Source organism: Myxocyprinus asiaticus, chromosome 34 (assembly GCF_019703515.2).
Source record: "Myxocyprinus asiaticus isolate MX2 ecotype Aquarium Trade chromosome 34, UBuf_Myxa_2, whole genome shotgun sequence".
Lineage (NCBI taxonomy): Eukaryota > Metazoa > Chordata > Actinopteri > Cypriniformes > Catostomidae > Myxocyprinus > Myxocyprinus asiaticus.
Genome location: NC_059377.1, coordinates 6,109,854 through 6,128,301, shown reverse-complemented (window position 1 = coordinate 6,128,301; position 18,448 = coordinate 6,109,854). Strand labels below are relative to the sequence as shown.

Genomic DNA, 18,448 nt, shown 5'->3' with positions numbered 1-18,448 from the left:
ACTACATGAAAGGCAATATTTGAAAGACCATAATAGATGCTCTTTAAGAAGAATTTTATTCTGAATGGATATATATATATATATATATATATATATATATATATATATATATATATATATATATATATATATATGAACAGAGTCTCATTTCAAACAAGAATGCACACTGTGCACAATATTATCTTTATTTCACAAGTGGGTTTCTTACAATAATTACAGTAGCATTGCAATTCATCTAAGCAGTACTGTATGACTTCGTTAGATTTAACATTTGCCTGCAATGTGCAACAATGGCAATATCCGTTACAACATCGATGTTGGAATATAAGGGAACGACTAACTGAAATATTAATAATGAAATAATAAAGGTATGATTTTTTTATCTTCTATAGACAGTCAGCAAGTGTGATTAATATAGTTACCCATTCATGTGAAAATGGTGTTGTGTTTTACACTTAAAAAACAAAACAAAATCAAACATATTTCTGCCCAAGCACTTAAGCAACAACATGATAGCAGACTTTGTTTAGTTTAAACATTTTAATAAAAAAATTAAAAAATACAGAAAATAAATAAATGTCAGAAAATTACTGAAATATAGCAGAACGCTGCACTCTGACAATTTAAGGATTTGCCAGCTATCATGTCTCTGGTGTTAAAACAGTTCTCTGCTGATAACTGAGATTTTCTTACTTCACTCTTATACCTATTGATACCTAACCTCTATTTCATGTTTTCATGGAAATATGGAACTTGTGGCATATGACAGTTGGCTGGATTGTTGCATCCCCTGTAGTTTTACCGAATACAAACATCCTGCAGAAACATTTCTTAAGAGAATTCTCTCATTGCCATCCTTAGACATTACATGTGCAGACAGTACATTCTGCGTTGATCAACGTGATCAAATTGTCTCATTTGATTTGTTACATGATAAATTCACTCTTAATCATTTAATTGTCAAGTTATTTAACTTATCCTGCTACTGCATCAGCCAGCCACTGGACTTGTTTTGCTTACAAAAACGGCATTGGCGCTGTTGCGTGACGTCATTGCGTTCTAAGATGATCGGTTTTGATTGGTCCAGCATCAGTCGTTCCAGCTGTTGTAATTGGTCACGTCTTCATTTGCCCTGCCTCCGCCAGCTAGTCTGCTCTCTCACATCTTGATTTACAAATACACAAGTGAGTTTTGCAACAGGCTTTGGCCCCGTTGTACCCTATAATATATCTACCTACCTATCAACCTAATTTACCTACCAAGTCTGTCTACCAAATTTGTCTATCTAAATGACTCTGTTTTCACATTGAAGAGCATCAGACTGTATACTGTAGTTTACAAGTTAGTTTATGTCCAGACAGACTGACTCAGTGGGTTATAGGAAGAACAGTCCATTTTATGTTACTGTCAACAAAATCTCTTCTAACTAAAGAAACAGAGAGCCTAACAAATGTGTTTTATATGATGCACAGACACGGGTGCATGAGCGTACAAACACTGACCTGCTGTGATGTGTGGCCAGAAAGTGTGAGAAGTCAAGAGTGTGGCAAATCTGTCTTGACGTCTTGCTCATCTCAACTCCATCTGTTTTGCTGTTTGTGTGTGTCTGCTGGCATAAGGAACAGACCTGGATAGCACACTTTCTCTCTCTCATACACACACACAGTTCAGTAAGTAAGACACATGACTGATGATGGACATCACACCAACCATATTTATTATTAATTGTATTTATTATTGCTTTATGTTACATCACACATCCCATCCTTTCAAATCTTCCTCTCTCCCCAACTCTATTTTTATGCAAAAAGGACATTCAGACTCTGGAGCTCTGGAGCATCACGAAGTATCTTGGCAACGGTTGATGTAGTGCAGCACTCTTGTGTGTTCTTCTTCTGTGAAAAACTGCTTTGATTCTTTTTTCTTTTGAGTAGTGTGTGTGTGTGTGTGTGTGTGTGTGTGTGTGTGTGTGTGTGTGTGTTTGTCTGTCTTTATCGATGGTCGTAGAGAAACAACAAGCTCAATAAATAAACTTGTGTAGGCTATATATTGGGGTTTTATGGCTTCAGAAATGTAACTGGGTTTTGGACAGTTTTACAGTTTAATTTAACATTACTCAAGGTTAGTACTCATTAACTGCTTATTAGAAAGTGAATTTTTACAAATATCCACTTTTCAATAATAAATTGTTTACTATACAACAACAAGACTGACATTTTAAGACTGTCCCTTACTCATCATCATACAAAAAATAACTTTTAAAAATACTTTGATTAATGGAAAAGTGCACTGTTTTAATAAGAGATAATTATGATGGTTACAGGACTGATGCATCACATGGGGACACAACATCCATCCATCCATCTATCATATTGGGGTTGGTTGGCATAGGTTGTGGAGGTGTTTGGCGCAGTGTTAAAACACTATAGTTTTAAGAGAGAGGCAACACACAGACAAACAACAATTTAATTTAAATCAGGACAACAGAACAACACATGTTTGTCTTCTATCATTAATATGATTAATATACACAAATTTGCAGTTTAGAATTAGTATGAAAATATTTGATAAACTTGTATAAATATATACATATTTAATAATAATAATTATTATTACTATACATTATTTTATGTTATATGTCTGTGTATATTTAAAGGTACCACATTGGTAAATAGTGTGTATGAAGCTAAGTGTGATAACCCACCCATAAACCAATGTGCCAACGAACCCCAAAATCAATGTGCCAACCAACCCCACTCACACCCTTTTGATAAATATTTTGCCAGCTAGCATAGCTTGTTACAGGCTTACAAATCTTATATCAAAATATAGCTGATACCCATCACTATTATATATTTAAAAAATCTTTCTTGGTATCATTTATATAACATTTTAGCAGAGAGTTTAATTTTTGTTTTGACACAGATAAAATAAATTTCTGTTCACAATAACAGATTGTATCATTCAGATGCGCTTACGGAATCAATCAGTGTAGTTCAAGAAAGTGAACATTTACATGTAACACTTTTGTGAAAATAATTTGGTAACATTTTACAATAAGGTTCCATCTGTTAACATTAGTTAACAACATTAGTTAACATGAACTAACTAGCAATGAACAACACTTTTACAGCATTTATTAATCTTGGTTAATTTTAAAGGAATAGTTCACCCAAACATGAAATTCTGTCATTATTCACTTACCCTGATGTCATCCCAGATGTGTTTGATTGTCTTTCTTCAGCAGAACACAAATGAAGATTTTTAGAAGAAGATTGAGCTCTGTCAGGTCCTTATAATGGAAGTACACGTGTGCCAGCACTTTGACGGTCATTCATTGATCGACTGGAGTCACATGGATTACTTTTATACTGACTAAATATGACTTTTGGACTGTCAAAGTGCTGGCACACATGTACTTCCATTATAAGGACCTGATAGAGCTCAATCTTCTTCTAAAAATCTTCATTTGTGTTCTGCTGAAGAAAGACAATCAAACACATCTGGGATGACATCAGGGTAAGTGAATAATGACAGAATTTCATGTTTGGGTGAACTAATCCTTTAATTTCAACATTTCAACATAAATCAAAAGTTGTATATGTTAACATTAGTTAATGCGCTATTAACTAACAATGAACAATTGTATTTTTTATTAACTAACATTAGCAAAGATTAATACATGCTGTAAAAAAAAAAACAAACAAACAAAAAAACAATTCTAAGGTCATGATACCTAATGCATTACTAATGTTAACGAATGGAACCTTATTGTAAAGTTTTATCAACCAACCACGGTCTCCCTCTGTGTGACCAATAAAAGCAAACGCATTTTTAACGGTGAGCAATAGACTTTTATCCTTTTAAAAAGACTTTATCGGTAATGAATCTCATGGGGAGATATAGTGTTCGAGTGTTTGTTGGGAATCCAGATATATGGCAGGTTAACGTAGTCGATTCGCGCCCTATCTCCACCCCCTCAAATAAGAAAGCACAAGTTTCTTCAGCCTTTGAGCAGATCCTTTCAGAGAGCAGAGCCACTAACAGCTCCACAGTTCATCTCACACCTGTCTGTAGACGGCTGAAGGAAAGTTCCATTCTCATTCTCTCTTACCCTTTTTGGATTTTGGTTAATATTGAACGTGGGACTAATTTATGTTTTTAGACAAAACTGAGCTGATACTATAGGTCTACATTTATATTTCTCCGCTGTGAGATCGAGAAGTTAAACGGCGCTGAAACGCAACTTGTCAGCACAGCAGTGAACGGACAGCGCGCACTGAAGCGATGGAACCGTCCGTGATCCCCGGTCCCGAAATGTCCGACCTTTACTCCATTAACCCGTTTAATGTCACTTTTCCTGACGAGGTGATGGGGTTCGTTCCCGACGGGAGCAACTATACCGAGCCCAACCCGCTAAAGAGCCCAGCGGGGATCATCATTGCCATTTCCATAACGGCTCTATACTCTGTCATCTGCGTGGTGGGACTCCTGGGAAATATCCTGGTGATGTATGGGGTGGTCAGGTAAGCAACACTAAACCTTATAGTAATCTATCTCTCCTTGAGATAACATAATGCATAATTAAACAATTTATCACATATTACCCTCCATTTATCTCTTCCAGCATTCGAATCTGCCAAAGAGCGAATAATTGATTATTTTAAATGATATACAGTATTTCACACACACACACACACACACACACACACACACACACACACACACACACACACACACACACACACACACACACACACACACACACACACACAAACACACACACACACAGTGGAGACCGGGGCTGGTTGTCACATTTTTGTAATGTTCACTTCTGTTTATTGTCTGACAAAAACATTTTTACAGTGAAAAAATGTTCATCTTAAATTAACCTAAAAATGTGTTTCATGTAGTAACATATAAATTAACTGGTTTTATTGAAGTCAAAAATATTATTTAACATGTCTGAATCAACCTGACATAGGGTTACACAAACAAAACACATTTTAAGGATAAAATCAGGTAAAATAACTATGCAAGGTAACAATTGCAGGCTACCACTTTTACAGTGTACCTGTGCCATAATGTTTACCAGTTTGGTTTTATTACAAACATATGATGATATTGTAATTTTTTGTATTTTTGTTTTTATAAACTGTAAAACATTTGATTTATTTATTTATTCTTTGCTAATTTATGAGATTTAAATTGTGTGTTTGAAACGAACACATAAAACCACTGTTAGAGAAATGCAATGCACATTTGTATTTTGACTCAATACCTTCTAATTAATGAAATATAGCTCTTGTTATAAACTTGTTATAACTTCCCTGTGTCTCTCCTATGTTATTTTCAGTGTTGATGTATTAAATTAAATGAATCAGATCCTCTGTACATGGTGTAAAATAAACTAAAAGAGCAAATTATTCACCATTATCAATGCAACTTTGCATCACCTACCTGTGAACCCAGTGGAGGGTCATTTAAAGAATATAGGTCAATCATCACTTTACTATTTTAATTATTTCAGGTCTTAGACCCCTGGGATCAACAATCAAAGGTGGTTGCCTTAGGCTTTTCCTTGAACAAACTGTGATGATTATCAGATATGGACTGGAACTTCAGTCCATGAGGGTATGAATAGACTGTAATAAATGTGCATCTCCCCCCTGGGGTTAATTGGGCTGTCTGCAGATCTGATGAGTGGTTCTTCCTGTTGAGTAATCAACAGTGTTGAAGTGCTTGTTAAACCAAGGGGTTAAAGAATAGTTCACCCAAAAATGAAAATTCTCCCATCATTTACTCACCCTCATGCCATCCCAGATGTGTATGACTTTCTTTCTTCTGCAGAACACAAATTAATATTTTTAGAAGAATATCTCTGTAGGTCCGCACAATGCAAGTGAATGGTGGCCGGAACATTCAAGGTCCAAAAAGCACATAAAGGAAGCATACAAGTAATCCAAATGACTCCAGTGATTAAATCCATACCTTCAGAAGCGATATGAAGGTGTGGGTGAGAAACAGATCAATATGTATGTACTTTTTTACTATTAATTATCATCCCTGCCCAGTAGGTGGTGATAGAAGAATGTGAAAAACAAAAAAAAACAAAAGCAGTAAGTGGAAGTAAAAGTAAAAATAGAGATTTATAGTTTAAAACAGATTGAAATATTGATCTGTTTCTTACCCACACCTATTATATCGCTTCTGAAGATATGGATTTAAACACTGGAGTCTTATGGATTACTTTTCTGCTGCCTTTATGTGCTTTTTGGACATTCAAAGTTCTGGCCATCATTCACTTGCGTTGTATGGACCTACAGAGCTGAGATATTCTTTTAAAAATCTCTTTTTTGTGTTTAGCAGAAGAAAGAAAGTCATACACATCTAGGATGGCATGAGGGTGAGTAAATGATGAGAATTTTCATTTTTGGGTGAACTGTCACTTTAAGGTATGGCTGGTTTGCATGGTCCAGTTAGCCCCTGCTGGTAGAGGCCATCCAAAAAGATTCTTTCTCTATTGAAAAGTAGCTGTGTATTCTGACAGAATTACATTTTTATGCAAGGAACATATACATTGTGAACATTTCATTATATTATTGTATATGTTTTACCAGTGTCCTTTTTGTTGGATCGAAAGCATGACATATATTTTTCCACATCTGCTGCCCAAAGGGGGTTAAGACTGTGCTCGTTCTTGTGGTGCCATCAGCCAATCAGTGTTGTCATGACGTAATTGTCCTGTGGCTCCAGAGTAACACTTACGTCTCAGAAAAAAAAATAAAAAATTCTCTAGAACTGAGTGCCCACGAGCAAAGATGGCATAAAGCAAGTTCTTCCAGGGGATTTGTGCATCAGCCGAGCAACTGCCATTGAGGTAAAAGGGAATAATACGGATTGCTCTCTGGGTTTTATAGATCTCCTTGAGTGAAACCACCAGTTAGGGAGAGCCATGACAGGCAGTGACCTCATTTTGGTACCATCTGATCGAAATGGCATTATGAGGCATTTCCAAGGATATCTCCACAGAAGGCTCATTTCATATTTGGTACTTACCCTGATCCATTTAATTCCAGAGCTTGGCATTCAGATGTGATGAATATCAGACAGTTAGGTAATATTTGTGCTCCACTTTTTAGAGCCTGTGAGTGGAGATGACAAGTATGTGCCTGGCTGAAATATCGAAACTCACTCTCTTCCAATAAAAAAAAGCTGTCAAACATCTCTGTAGGACATCACTTATATTCATAATGCATGTTCCGGGTTCAATACAAGTTAAGTTTAATTGACAGCATTTGTAGCAGAATGTTGATCACAACAAAAATGTTTTAGACTCAATTTATGAGTTTTATTATAAAAAAAAAAAAAAAATCATGGTTACAGCAAGGAAGCGAATGGGGCCAGTATATAATCTTTCAAAAGAATAGCCAAAAGATGTAAACATTATATGTAAACATGTTTTTAGTGTGATAATATCGCTTACTAGGATTGGGTTTATGGCCATCACGTCATCATGACAATGAAGTTTATTATTCAATGAAAATGTATTAATGAAATGAATTTACACAGATGAGGAATCGTTTTTTACACTGTTAACATGTATAATATTATACATCTTTTGGCAATTTTTTTCACAAAAAGTGTATCTGAACCCTTCTGGGCTGTTCAATAAACACCTTGACTGTTCACGGTTATTTTGGAATGCAAACAATACAGGTGTCACTTTTTTTTTCTTTATTTCTCTTTCCCTGGAGTAATACCACTTCTTTTGCAATTTTATGCCATTTAGATCTAATTTAACTGTAATTTTCTCATTTATACCATTCATTTGCATATGCAAATAAGCAAATGTAAGTTCACTTCAGGACAAACATACACTTCTATAAGTTGAAACATGATGAAAATATGAGAATGTGTCATGTATTGGGGACAGATTGCTGCTATCTGGTGGAAAAAATAACAATTACATGACTTGAAAGTCATGTCATGACAATAACAGGTCTGATTGCCTGTTGTAACTTAATTTTAGATGATCTAATTTTAGATTTAGATTAGATTATCACAAGTTATGCATTTAGATATATATTTAGACATTATCAAACTTATTTGGCAAAGTTTAGCATTTTTTATATCGTATCGAAGTGTCAGTTTTTACTGTAATGTCAAATTATTTATATAGTCAAACCTGACCAAAGTGTTACAAAGAGAAGACATAGAATAAGCATTTTGCTACCAATAATTTATTTTTAATATCAAAATTCAGTAACTCAATAAAGTAAATTGGCAAGTTACTTAAGTTTCTTTGTTTCCATAAAAGATGCAGTGTTTCATTTGGAAGGTGCGGATCCCAAGCTAAACCTAAACCTAAAGCCAAGTGCACACTACACGACTTACAGTCGGCACCCTGTGACAAACAATCTTTTGTTTTCTATGTCCCTGCATGTTGATATCAGGCACACTGAAGAATTTTGTGAAGTCCTAGTGCATGTACATGCATTCCCTTTTTTTTAAATTTCTGATCGGATGGTTATTTCCCTATAAATTTGCATGTAACCGACAAAGTTTAAACTCTTTTTATTAGGTGGTGCTCCACTGCTGTGGCACTATACAAGCCTAATATCTGAATGTGTTTGAAGTGGACAAATCTCAAAACAGTCTGGACCCCGTTATTGCTGTATTTAGCGTTGTACCGTTTCAAATGGATCGCCCAAAACGCATCTTAAAATTATGATAACGAAATTTATTCACAAACTCGCACGGTTTATTTGTGATAACGTCAACAAACATCAAAGAATGGCTCCTGCCTGTTTTTGCGCTTATTTGCAAAGGAAAAAAGGGTGATGTTTTGTGATGTTTTGTGATGTTTTGTTTTATTTTCTAAAAAAATGTTCTCCTGCTTTCCAATACCTTACTCTCCTCTTGTGGTCTCTCTATATTTCATTTGCTTATTTATTTTTATTTTTTTTATTTATTTATTTGCTTATCTTTCTTGTTGAGACAGTGCACACACCTGATGACAAGACGTCTAGATATCAAGCTGGTTTGAAATGCGTTGTATTATCTGCAACTTGCCAGGACATGTCGCAGAAATGTGCAAACTACACGACCGTTGGTAAAGAGATCTGAGACTTTTCATCACAGACTAGTCGCTGACTGAAAACTTCAAAGGAGATGAGCTTGAGTCATGTAGTGTACACTAGGCTTAAGCATTTACATTGAGATCAGACTCAGACTTTGTTTTTTGTTCTTTGATCTGTGTGTGTGTGTGTGTGTGTGTGTGTGTGTGTGTATGAATGTTTTGCTCTCTGGATGTTTATAGTCCCGCCCCTTCATTTCTGTGTGTGTGTTCTGCATTGTGGCTGATTTATTGATTGTATTCAACAAATCTTTTTTTTTTTTTTTTTTTTCAACCACTTAGACTCATCGAATCAAGTCCTACTTTATTTTGTATGTTCAGATTGAAAGTCTAGGAAAAGTCACCAAGTCTTGTGCCACTTAGATTTTTTTTTAAATTTTTTAATTTGTATATATATATAATATATATATAAACAAAAAATAAAATCAGTCAAATATAAGCGAACAGCCCAGGAAGGTTAATGCTTATGGACTGGCATCATTCACTTTGTTTCTTTGTTTCTTCTTCCTTTCTTATCCTTTTTTTTTTTTTTTTTTTTTTGGAGGTTTTGCCCTCTGCTGAAGCTCTTGAATCAAATATGGTGGCAGTAAATGTGCTGTGTCAATTACTTTTGTTAACAAAAACATGTAAGTATCAGTGGTGTTTCACTGCTATTTTGTAGTCTATACGACTTTTGTAGTCCATTTCAGAACTTTGGAAAGTATATGTTATATTTCTGTCTGTAACGCAAAGCTATGAAATGGCTTAAGTCTTGGAATATAAAACACAAGTCATATAGATAACGTTTATGGTGATTTTTTTTTTTTTTTTTAGCTTTACAGCTCCACCCTTATTGCCTTCATTAAATTGAAAAGAGTGGACAGAATATTCTTAAAAAATCTAATTTTCTGGTACACACAGGTTTAGAACAACATGAGGGTCAGCAATTGAGATAGTTCACAGAAAAATAAAAATCTATTCCTTTAATTGCTTTCTATTTCTATAAAAGCACTCAATGCTAACTTTTCTTGTGCAAGGCAGAATTTCTTTTCAATTTAGCATTTTCCAGTTGACAATTACTGTGAGACTATAAGTTTCCAGGCGCTGGGTTGTTAAGGAAATGACATTTTGCACCAGCTGTGGTTGTCATGCTGACAGTAATTGTTCTTTCCTCCTGCTACTGAGGTGCTTCTTCACATACATCTTTAATCAACATACTAATTGAGCGCTAATTCTTCGCTGCCTGTGTGTTAACCTTTGAGTGCTTCAGCTTTAACTGAATGTGCTTCCACTTTGAATAATTAGAAAATTATAAGTTGCATATTGGTAAAGGCATATTAGAGTCCCATGAAAACATAAGCCACAACTGTGATTAACCAGACTGATCTCACAATGAAATCAAAAACAGTAAGTTGACTTTTCTTTAGCTAAAATCGTTCTGTGCTTACAGAAATTCGAAACGATGCCCCCAGTGGCCAACATGGTAAGTGTTGTTGGTCGTATGAGCATGTGTGAGCTCCATTTTCTGTGTGTAATGTTCACGTAGGTATGCCAAAAGCACAGCTAAAGTTGAACACACCAATTGCAGGTGGTATTAAAGGGAGGGCAGAGTCATTCTAGAGAGCGTTTCTTTGGACAAAAATCTGTGATGTGCAAGATGACTCATCAGTGTTTTTGGTCCATTTTCCCTACAGAGAAAGTCTGTACATTTTTAATGTGTATATCTGCTAAAGATTAATTTTATCAATGTTTAGGGGTACACTAACATATCGATGGCTTCAAAGCTAATGGACATGGACTAAAAGCCAAAAAGGTTTTTTAAATCAGAATTTTGACTAACCCTACTTCAAAATGTTTTTCAAATGTAAAAGCTCTTTTCTCATACATGCAGTTCCTCTTTAAAGACAACAGGAAACAAACAATCATTTAGCTGTAAGTGCTCAACAACAATTCTGAGTGGAACAAATCTGCTGAAATTGCAGTAATAAAAAATCTTCTAAGTGTTCTGTTATGGACTGGAGGACCAGAGAAAGAGAAATATAATATGCGCTCACTCCATTTGGAATGAAGGAAAAGAAAACGCATTGGAACCAGGTTCTACCTAAATGTTCCCAGACACCCTCATGCAATCTGTCATCAGAGGAAGGTGGGCTTCAGCATTATGAGGCTGATAATGATGTCAGATCGCACAATTGAGTTGAATCTCAGAAGGCTTGTCAGTGGTCTGTCTGAGAGTCTTTTCATCACCCGTCACAGAGCTCTGCAAATGAGGAGCCCTGTGTTTTGGTGTTAATGATTTGAAGCAGGAGTAGAAAGCAACAACAACATCAACACAGTTCGGTCCAACAAATGATTTTGTCCAGTACTAACACAGCATCAGTTACACAGGTTATAGTTAGAAGGTGGGAAGGGACAGAGAAGCAGGCTTTGTGATGGAAAGTGTCTTGACTGTAATTGGTATCCATTTTATGTGTGTGTGTGTAATTGCCTTCTGTTGTTGTTCTACCATATAGTAGTGGCCATTAGGAGCAGAAACCCACTGGCAGATTTACTACATTTCTGCAACATTCTGCTGGCTTATGTAAGGCAAAATAGCATTTTCTACGAACAGGAGGAACAATAACATTATCGTTTTTGCTGGAAACAAAATAGGTAATCATTTTTAAAGCAGTAGTTGTCAACTGGTTTTGCTTCAGGACTGAGATTTTGCATCAGACAACAAGTGGTGACCCAAAACAGTACCAGAATTGTTTATTGTGCAAAATTGAAATTCAGTGGTTTCATGCTCTCGGCAGCCAACACACACAGCACAAAACACATTGTGTTTGCCCCAAACCATGTGTATCCTTGATGCATATGAACTTTTGGCTTGTTTTGTCTTTTACCTTCTGTGGTTTTGTTCATGTTTTTTTGAGGATGAGGTAGAGGTCTGCACAGGCCTTAAGTTTAAGCCCCATCCCTGCCCATACCCGAAACTGTGTGACTCGACCCGACTGGTACCATAAAATGTTAAGCCTATTCCCAAAATGTCTTACTCTATGTATAATTTCCTCTCCAAGCATGTAAATTTCTTCCACCATTTCAGTGCTATGGTGTATAGCAGTGAAATACTACCTGTTTGCTCTTGTCCTGCTTGCCTGTGTCTCACCTGCAGACTTGACGGTGTTACAGGATGCTTGAAACATGCTTTGCTGCTCTCCCGTTGTTCATTGTTTTGTAACGTTTATTAGTTACATGTTTCTCTGTTTAATGTTATTTGTTTCATTTTTGTACAGCATCCTTAAGCTTATAAAAGGCGATATAGAAAATAAACGTATTATTATTAATCATTGTGATTGACTGACACAGAAATTATGGCTAGTGATTGTCAAGGACATAATTTAATGTTCCACTGTATTTTCAGAGTTTGGACATGAACTTTATTACCACCTGCTGGTGGAATCTCCAAACTACAAATACAGGTACTGAGTTTAGACTTTGCGCCGAGAATAGATGTGTGTAACACTACTTAGTGGAAAGGAGGAGGCGAGAAGCAGATTTCCTGGTTCAGGTAGGAGTTTTAATCTTGCACTCTGACGCTTACAGTTCCACACTCGTCGGTTTTACAGGCAAACATTTACTTAAACACTTCCAGTTCAATACACTAATCATACAACAGAATGTCACGTCATGGCCTTTCTTGCGCCAGTCTCTCTCTCACCGCGTCTACTGGCGGTGTGGCTCTTTTATGCCGCTCTCCCCATGCTCACTGGAATTAGAGACAGGTGTTAGACATAATTTAGCTCAGGTGTAATTGCCCTTACCGCTTTCTCTCTCTCTGTAGAGATGCTTGACCACGCCCCTGCTGCCATAATGTGGCTCTCAGAAATCTTAGCGCAATGACCTATTCCACAGGAAAGAAAATTTCCCTTTGTGACTTAATTAACAAACAATACAACCGCAGTTTGTGCATATACGCCTACAGATAGTGCAAACACGCGCATCCATACCCACTTGCACTTTGTGCTGACATGAAAATTGCGCTTAGAATTAGCTCTCTCATGAAAACTGGTTGTTGCCGTAGCGCTGCGCCAAACGCTGTCATGAAAATAGAGCCTGAGCTCTGAATAATCACCAACTGACAAATAACTGAAAGTTACAACAAATATAATAACAGCAGCGTTAATAAAATGCACAAATATGCACTATTTGTAAAGCTTTAAACACTACACAGTAATCCGCATAATTTATTCATACTGTATTGCATTACTGGTAACTCAAGTGCCACTTCATATCACAGTATTATTAAACACAGTTTGCACACCTTGCTGAATAATCATAATCAGAAAATCAGAAACTCATGAAAAATATTACTTTGTGGCTATTTGACTTTTTTAGGCTTGCTTTGTATAACGTATAGCTTTTTAACAGTGCTTGTCAAAACATAGGGCTTGTCACGTGTTGTAAAGAATAATCTTAGCAATGAATTTAGATACTGCCGACATAAATAAGAGCAATTAATCTGCAAAATAACCAAACTATCCTATCTTCAAAGATCTGCCCTATAAACACCCCGATATACTTCCGGATAACTTCTTCATTCTTCGTTCAGGGGTAAAAAGAAGTTCTAAACAGCCAAACAATGGTATAGAGTTTGCAAACATTCAGACACCGGCCACACCACTGTGGAAGGCGTTAAGAGGAGCATTTTACATAAGGTCAGTAAAAGAAGTTGTTTTAATCACTCGATGATGATTTAAAGTAATATATATACAGTAGAAAAATTTTTATTTTTCTTGTTTAAATTCTGATGTGCTAACAGGCTATACGCGGCCATAATATGCACCAATCAAACTCTGTTATTGTAATTTATCATGACACTGGTACAACTGCAAAGATGGGTGTATAAAAGAGTAATAATGGGCAAAATACAGACAAAAGAAATTCTACTTTTGGCAGATGTATCAATGACTTTCACTGCAGATGGCACAAGAGTGAATGGACACTTGAGAGTATTTGAGTAGATCCCTTTGTAGACTTATTAAATGAAGAAGAAAAAAACAAGCAAAAAAACGCATGACATGGTCAAGCTGGTGTGTTCACATTGAATATAAACTGAAAAAACGTAAACAGTGTAGTAGGTGAAGCTCCAGCCGGTTAGAAGTTTTCTTTTTTTTCTTTTTTTTAATCCCCTTTTCTCCTCAATTTTGGCATGCCCAATTCCCACTACTTACTAGGTCCTCGTGGTGGCACGGTTACTCATCTCTGTCCGGGTGGCGGAGGATAAGTCTCAGTTGCCTCTGCTTCTGAGACAGTCAATTCGCGCATCTTATCACGCGGCTCGCTGTGCATGACACCGCGGAGACTCACAGCATGTGGAGGCTCATGCTATTCTCCGAGATCCACACTCAACTTACCACACGCCCCATTGAGAGCGAGAACCACTAATCACTGGTTAGAAGTTTTCTTTAAAGTTTGTCTAGGCGAGCTGTTCTGAACTACCAAAACAAACTCAAAAACACCTTCTTTTTGGAGAGATTTTGTCCTAAATGATGTCATACCATTCGTTCTTCGATTTCATATGAAGTATATCTGGGCCTTAAGAGGTATGTGTTTATACTTTACATATATTTATATCTATATATCTATATCTATCTATCTATCTATCTATCTATCTATATATATATATATATATATATATATATATATATATATATACTGTATAGAGAGAGAGAGAGATGTTTATAGGCCCTAATTAAAATGTTATTTTATTTATAAATGTTTACACATTGTTGTAGCTACCTGTTTTTTAATGATGTTTTAAGTTCTATTCACTTTTGCACATATTCTGCTTACTTTTTGTGCAAGCTTTTGTCATTCAGGCATTGCCGTTATAACAGTGTTACATACTTAACAAAGCTTAATTAAATAAAGTTCTTGCTTTCTGAATATGTGTACTAACTAAGTGTACGTTTTCAACTAATTTATTTTTATTGATTCAGAATGTTGCAGAAATTATGCTTGAGCAATATCCTCGAGTATTGTACGAAAAGCTAGTTAAACATGGTTATAAATATGAGGGAAAGAGAGAAACATAATGTCTTCACTCTCACGTGTTTATGTATGCACATGTTGTGATCTGACTCACCGCAGTGCTCTGTGTCTCGCAGCACATTTTCCCTCTTAGCGCAGTTTGTGTTAGTGAGCATCTGTTCCAGACCAGGCAACCAGACACATGGTCCAAACCCAACAACCTCCTCATGACGTCAAACTTATCCACACCAACAACATACTGGCCAGAGACATCATGTTCTCTATTGCTCAATGCATTATGCTATCCAAACCAACATAAATAAATAATTTACTATTTTGTATACTGCATGTCATTAAAACAATTGCTATAGAACTATAATACATTTGATAATTATCTAGAGACATCAGCACATGGCGATATGTCATTAACCATGAACTTTTTTTTAAATGTGAGTCATTATGAGTTTATGTAATGGAAGGGGAATTATACACAGTTATACACACCCTTCCAACTTACAAAAAAAAGCACTAATTACAAATATGTCTCTTTGATGAATGCCAGTAGATGCTGTTAGTGTGGTGTACACTTACAGTTAAGATTTTATAAATTTAAGATAACACCATAAAGATTTTATAAATTTATGCTAACTCAGTACAGATAAAACAAACTCCTAATAAAAATGTTCAGGCATAAAATAATAATTGCATATGCACGTATTTGTTTGTAAAACCTGTGTGCATGTTGTGTTCCCTATCGGTCACTCACTCGACATTGTGTCGTTGTAGTGACACTAGCGGTCGCCCTTGGGAGCTCCAAAAACCTCTGATCTTTGAGAAAAGGCCAATGGGAATTGGCGAGTGGAATTTGCATGCCACTCCCCCGGACATATGGGTATAAAAGGAGCTGGCTCACAACCACTCATTCAGAATTTTTCTTCGGAGCCAAGCTGTTGTGTTCAGCGAGCTGAATCCCTCTGCCGTTCCATTCACCTCTAAGAAAGCTGTTGGATTTACGGCGCATTACAGCGGTTTCTCCCCCTCGTGCACCGGTTGAGGGCAGAGAACGCCCTTGGGCAATTCAACAGTCTAAAAGAGTATATATTCTTGCAATAAAAGAGTATATTTTCTACTAAAAGAGTGGCACTGAGCATAGAGCATCTTTTTAAAGATGTCTTTACGTCTGTGTTTAATTCCTGGTTGCGGTTGTTACTTCTCTGCTTCTGACGGCCACGATTGCTGTCTCACGTGCTTGGGCGCTGCCCACGGGGAGGTAGTATTCGTGGACGGGTCATGTCCTCATTGTGAGAACATGACCATGGCAACGTTGTGGTCGTGGCTTTCCTTTGCTCGTTTGCCCCGGTCGAGTTCTGGGATGAGACTGCCAGCTTGTCTCAGGGCGAGTTTGCGGTCTCATTCGGAGCATCGGAAAGCGGGCTGGTCCAGTCTGACGGTGAGGACTCGACTGGGCTCCCACTTTCGGGTGCGGTCGCCCAGTTGCAGGCCGACATGGAGCTGTTTGACCCTCGCGGCTTGACGATTGGTTCCTGGGCTCAGAGTGCCACTCACGGCCGCACTCCGCCCCAGTCCCTTTCTTCCTGGAGGTGCAAGAGGAGCTCACGAGGTCGTGGTGGGCACCTTTCACTGCCCAGATCTGATTTCTGAGCTCCTCCACTCTCACTACCCTCGATGGTGGGGCTGCCAGGGGGTACTCTGCGATTCTCCAGGTGGATAAGGCTGTTGCGGTGCACCTGTGCCTGCAAAACGCCGCCACCTGGCAGAACCGTCTGAGACTCCTGACCAGGGTCTGTAGGTTTATGTCGTCTCTGGCGACTAAGGCTTACAGTGCCGCTGGACAGGCCGCCTCCGCCCTGAATGCCATGGCTCTCCTGCAGGTGCACCAAGCCAAGGCATTGAGAAAACTGCACAAGGGTAGTACTGAACGGGATTGATGCAGGAGCTGTACTCGGCGATCGATCTCACCCTCCGGGCGATGAAGGTCACGGCGCTGACTCTCAGGCAGGCGATGTCCACCCTGGTGGTCCAGGAGTGCCACCTATGGCTCAACTTGTTTGAGATGAGGGAGGCTGACAAGGTACAGTTCCTTGATGCCCCCGTCTCCCAGGTTGGCCTATTCGGCGACACTGTCGAGGACTTGGAGTAGCAGTGACTCAAGTCATTGTGAGCCACTCACATACCGGGTGACCTCAAAGACGTGGCAGACGTGCTGTTGCAGCAGGCATGCTCAGGAGAGAGTGGAGACTCCACCCCCAGGTGGTCCAGCTGATTTGGAGTCGATTCGGTTAAGCGCAGGTAGACCTGTTCACTTCCCAGGAATCCTCCCACTGCCCGCTCTGGTATGCCCTGACCAAGGCTCCCCTCGGCACAGATGCGCTAGCACACAGCTGACCCCGGGGGCTGTGCAAGTATGCGTTCCCCCCAGTAAGCCTACTTGCACAGACCCTGTGCAAGGTCAGGGAGGACGAGGAGCAGGTCATCCTAGTAGCACCCTACTGGCCCACCCAGACTTGGTTCTCGGACCTCACACTCCTCACGACAGCCCCTCCCTGGTGAATTCCCCTGAGGAGGGATCTCCTCTCTCAGGGATGGGGCACCATCTGGCACCCGCGACCAGACCTCTGGAATCTCCATGTCTGGCCCTTGGACGGGACGCAGAAGACCTAAGTGGCCTACCGCCCGCGGTGGTAGACATGATCACTCAGGCTAGGGCTCCCTCTACGAGGTGCCTGTATGCCTTGAAGTTGTGTCTGTTCGCTAAGTGGTGTTCTTCCCGACGCAAAGACACCCAGAGATGCGCAGTTGGGTCAATGCTTTCCTTCCTGCAGGAGAGGCTGGAGGGGCGGCTGTCCCCCTCCACTTTGAAGGTGTACGTGGCTGCTATTGCGGCGCACCACGATGCAGTTGACGGTAGGTCTCTCTGGAAGCACTACCTGATCATCAGGTTCCTTAGAGGCGCGAGGAGGCTGAATCCTCCCAGACCGTGCCTCATTCCCTCATGGGATCTCTCCGTGGTCCTGCGGGGAGCCCCATTTGAGCCCCTGGAGTCAGTTGAGCTAAAGGCGGTCTCTTTGAAGACTGCCCTCCTGACTGCGCTTACGTCCATCAAGAGGGTAGGGGCTCCTTGGACCACTGTTGGTAGGTACTCACCACTGCTGACCGTGGGCACCCCACAAGCCTTGCTGTTTCAGAGATGCTCTGACACAGTCATCTGGCCATAACAATTTGACCCTTGTCAAAGTCACTAAGGTCTTTACTCCTGCCCATTTTTCCTGCACTCAACACATTCACTGTGAGAACTGA

The 18,448-nt window shown here is 38.7% G+C and overlaps 1 protein-coding gene across 2 annotated transcripts in view; it reads left to right on the top strand.

Annotated features, from left to right (window-relative positions):
* The first annotated feature begins 4,045 nt into the window (after positions 1–4,045).
* LOC127425707 (delta-type opioid receptor-like) overlaps positions 4,046–18,448 on the top strand; it is a 30,473-nt gene continuing 16,070 nt past the window's right edge. The window contains exons 1-2 of one of the 2 annotated variants that reach the window (XM_051671960.1): positions 4,046–4,526; positions 6,075–6,077. In XM_051671960.1, coding sequence (XP_051527920.1) covers positions 4,288–4,526; positions 6,075–6,077 — 242 coding nt within the window. In that variant the 5' untranslated portion in view covers positions 4,046–4,287. The remainder of the gene's footprint in view (positions 4,527–6,074; positions 6,078–18,448) is intronic. The other variant, XM_051671959.1, reaches the window with a different exon arrangement.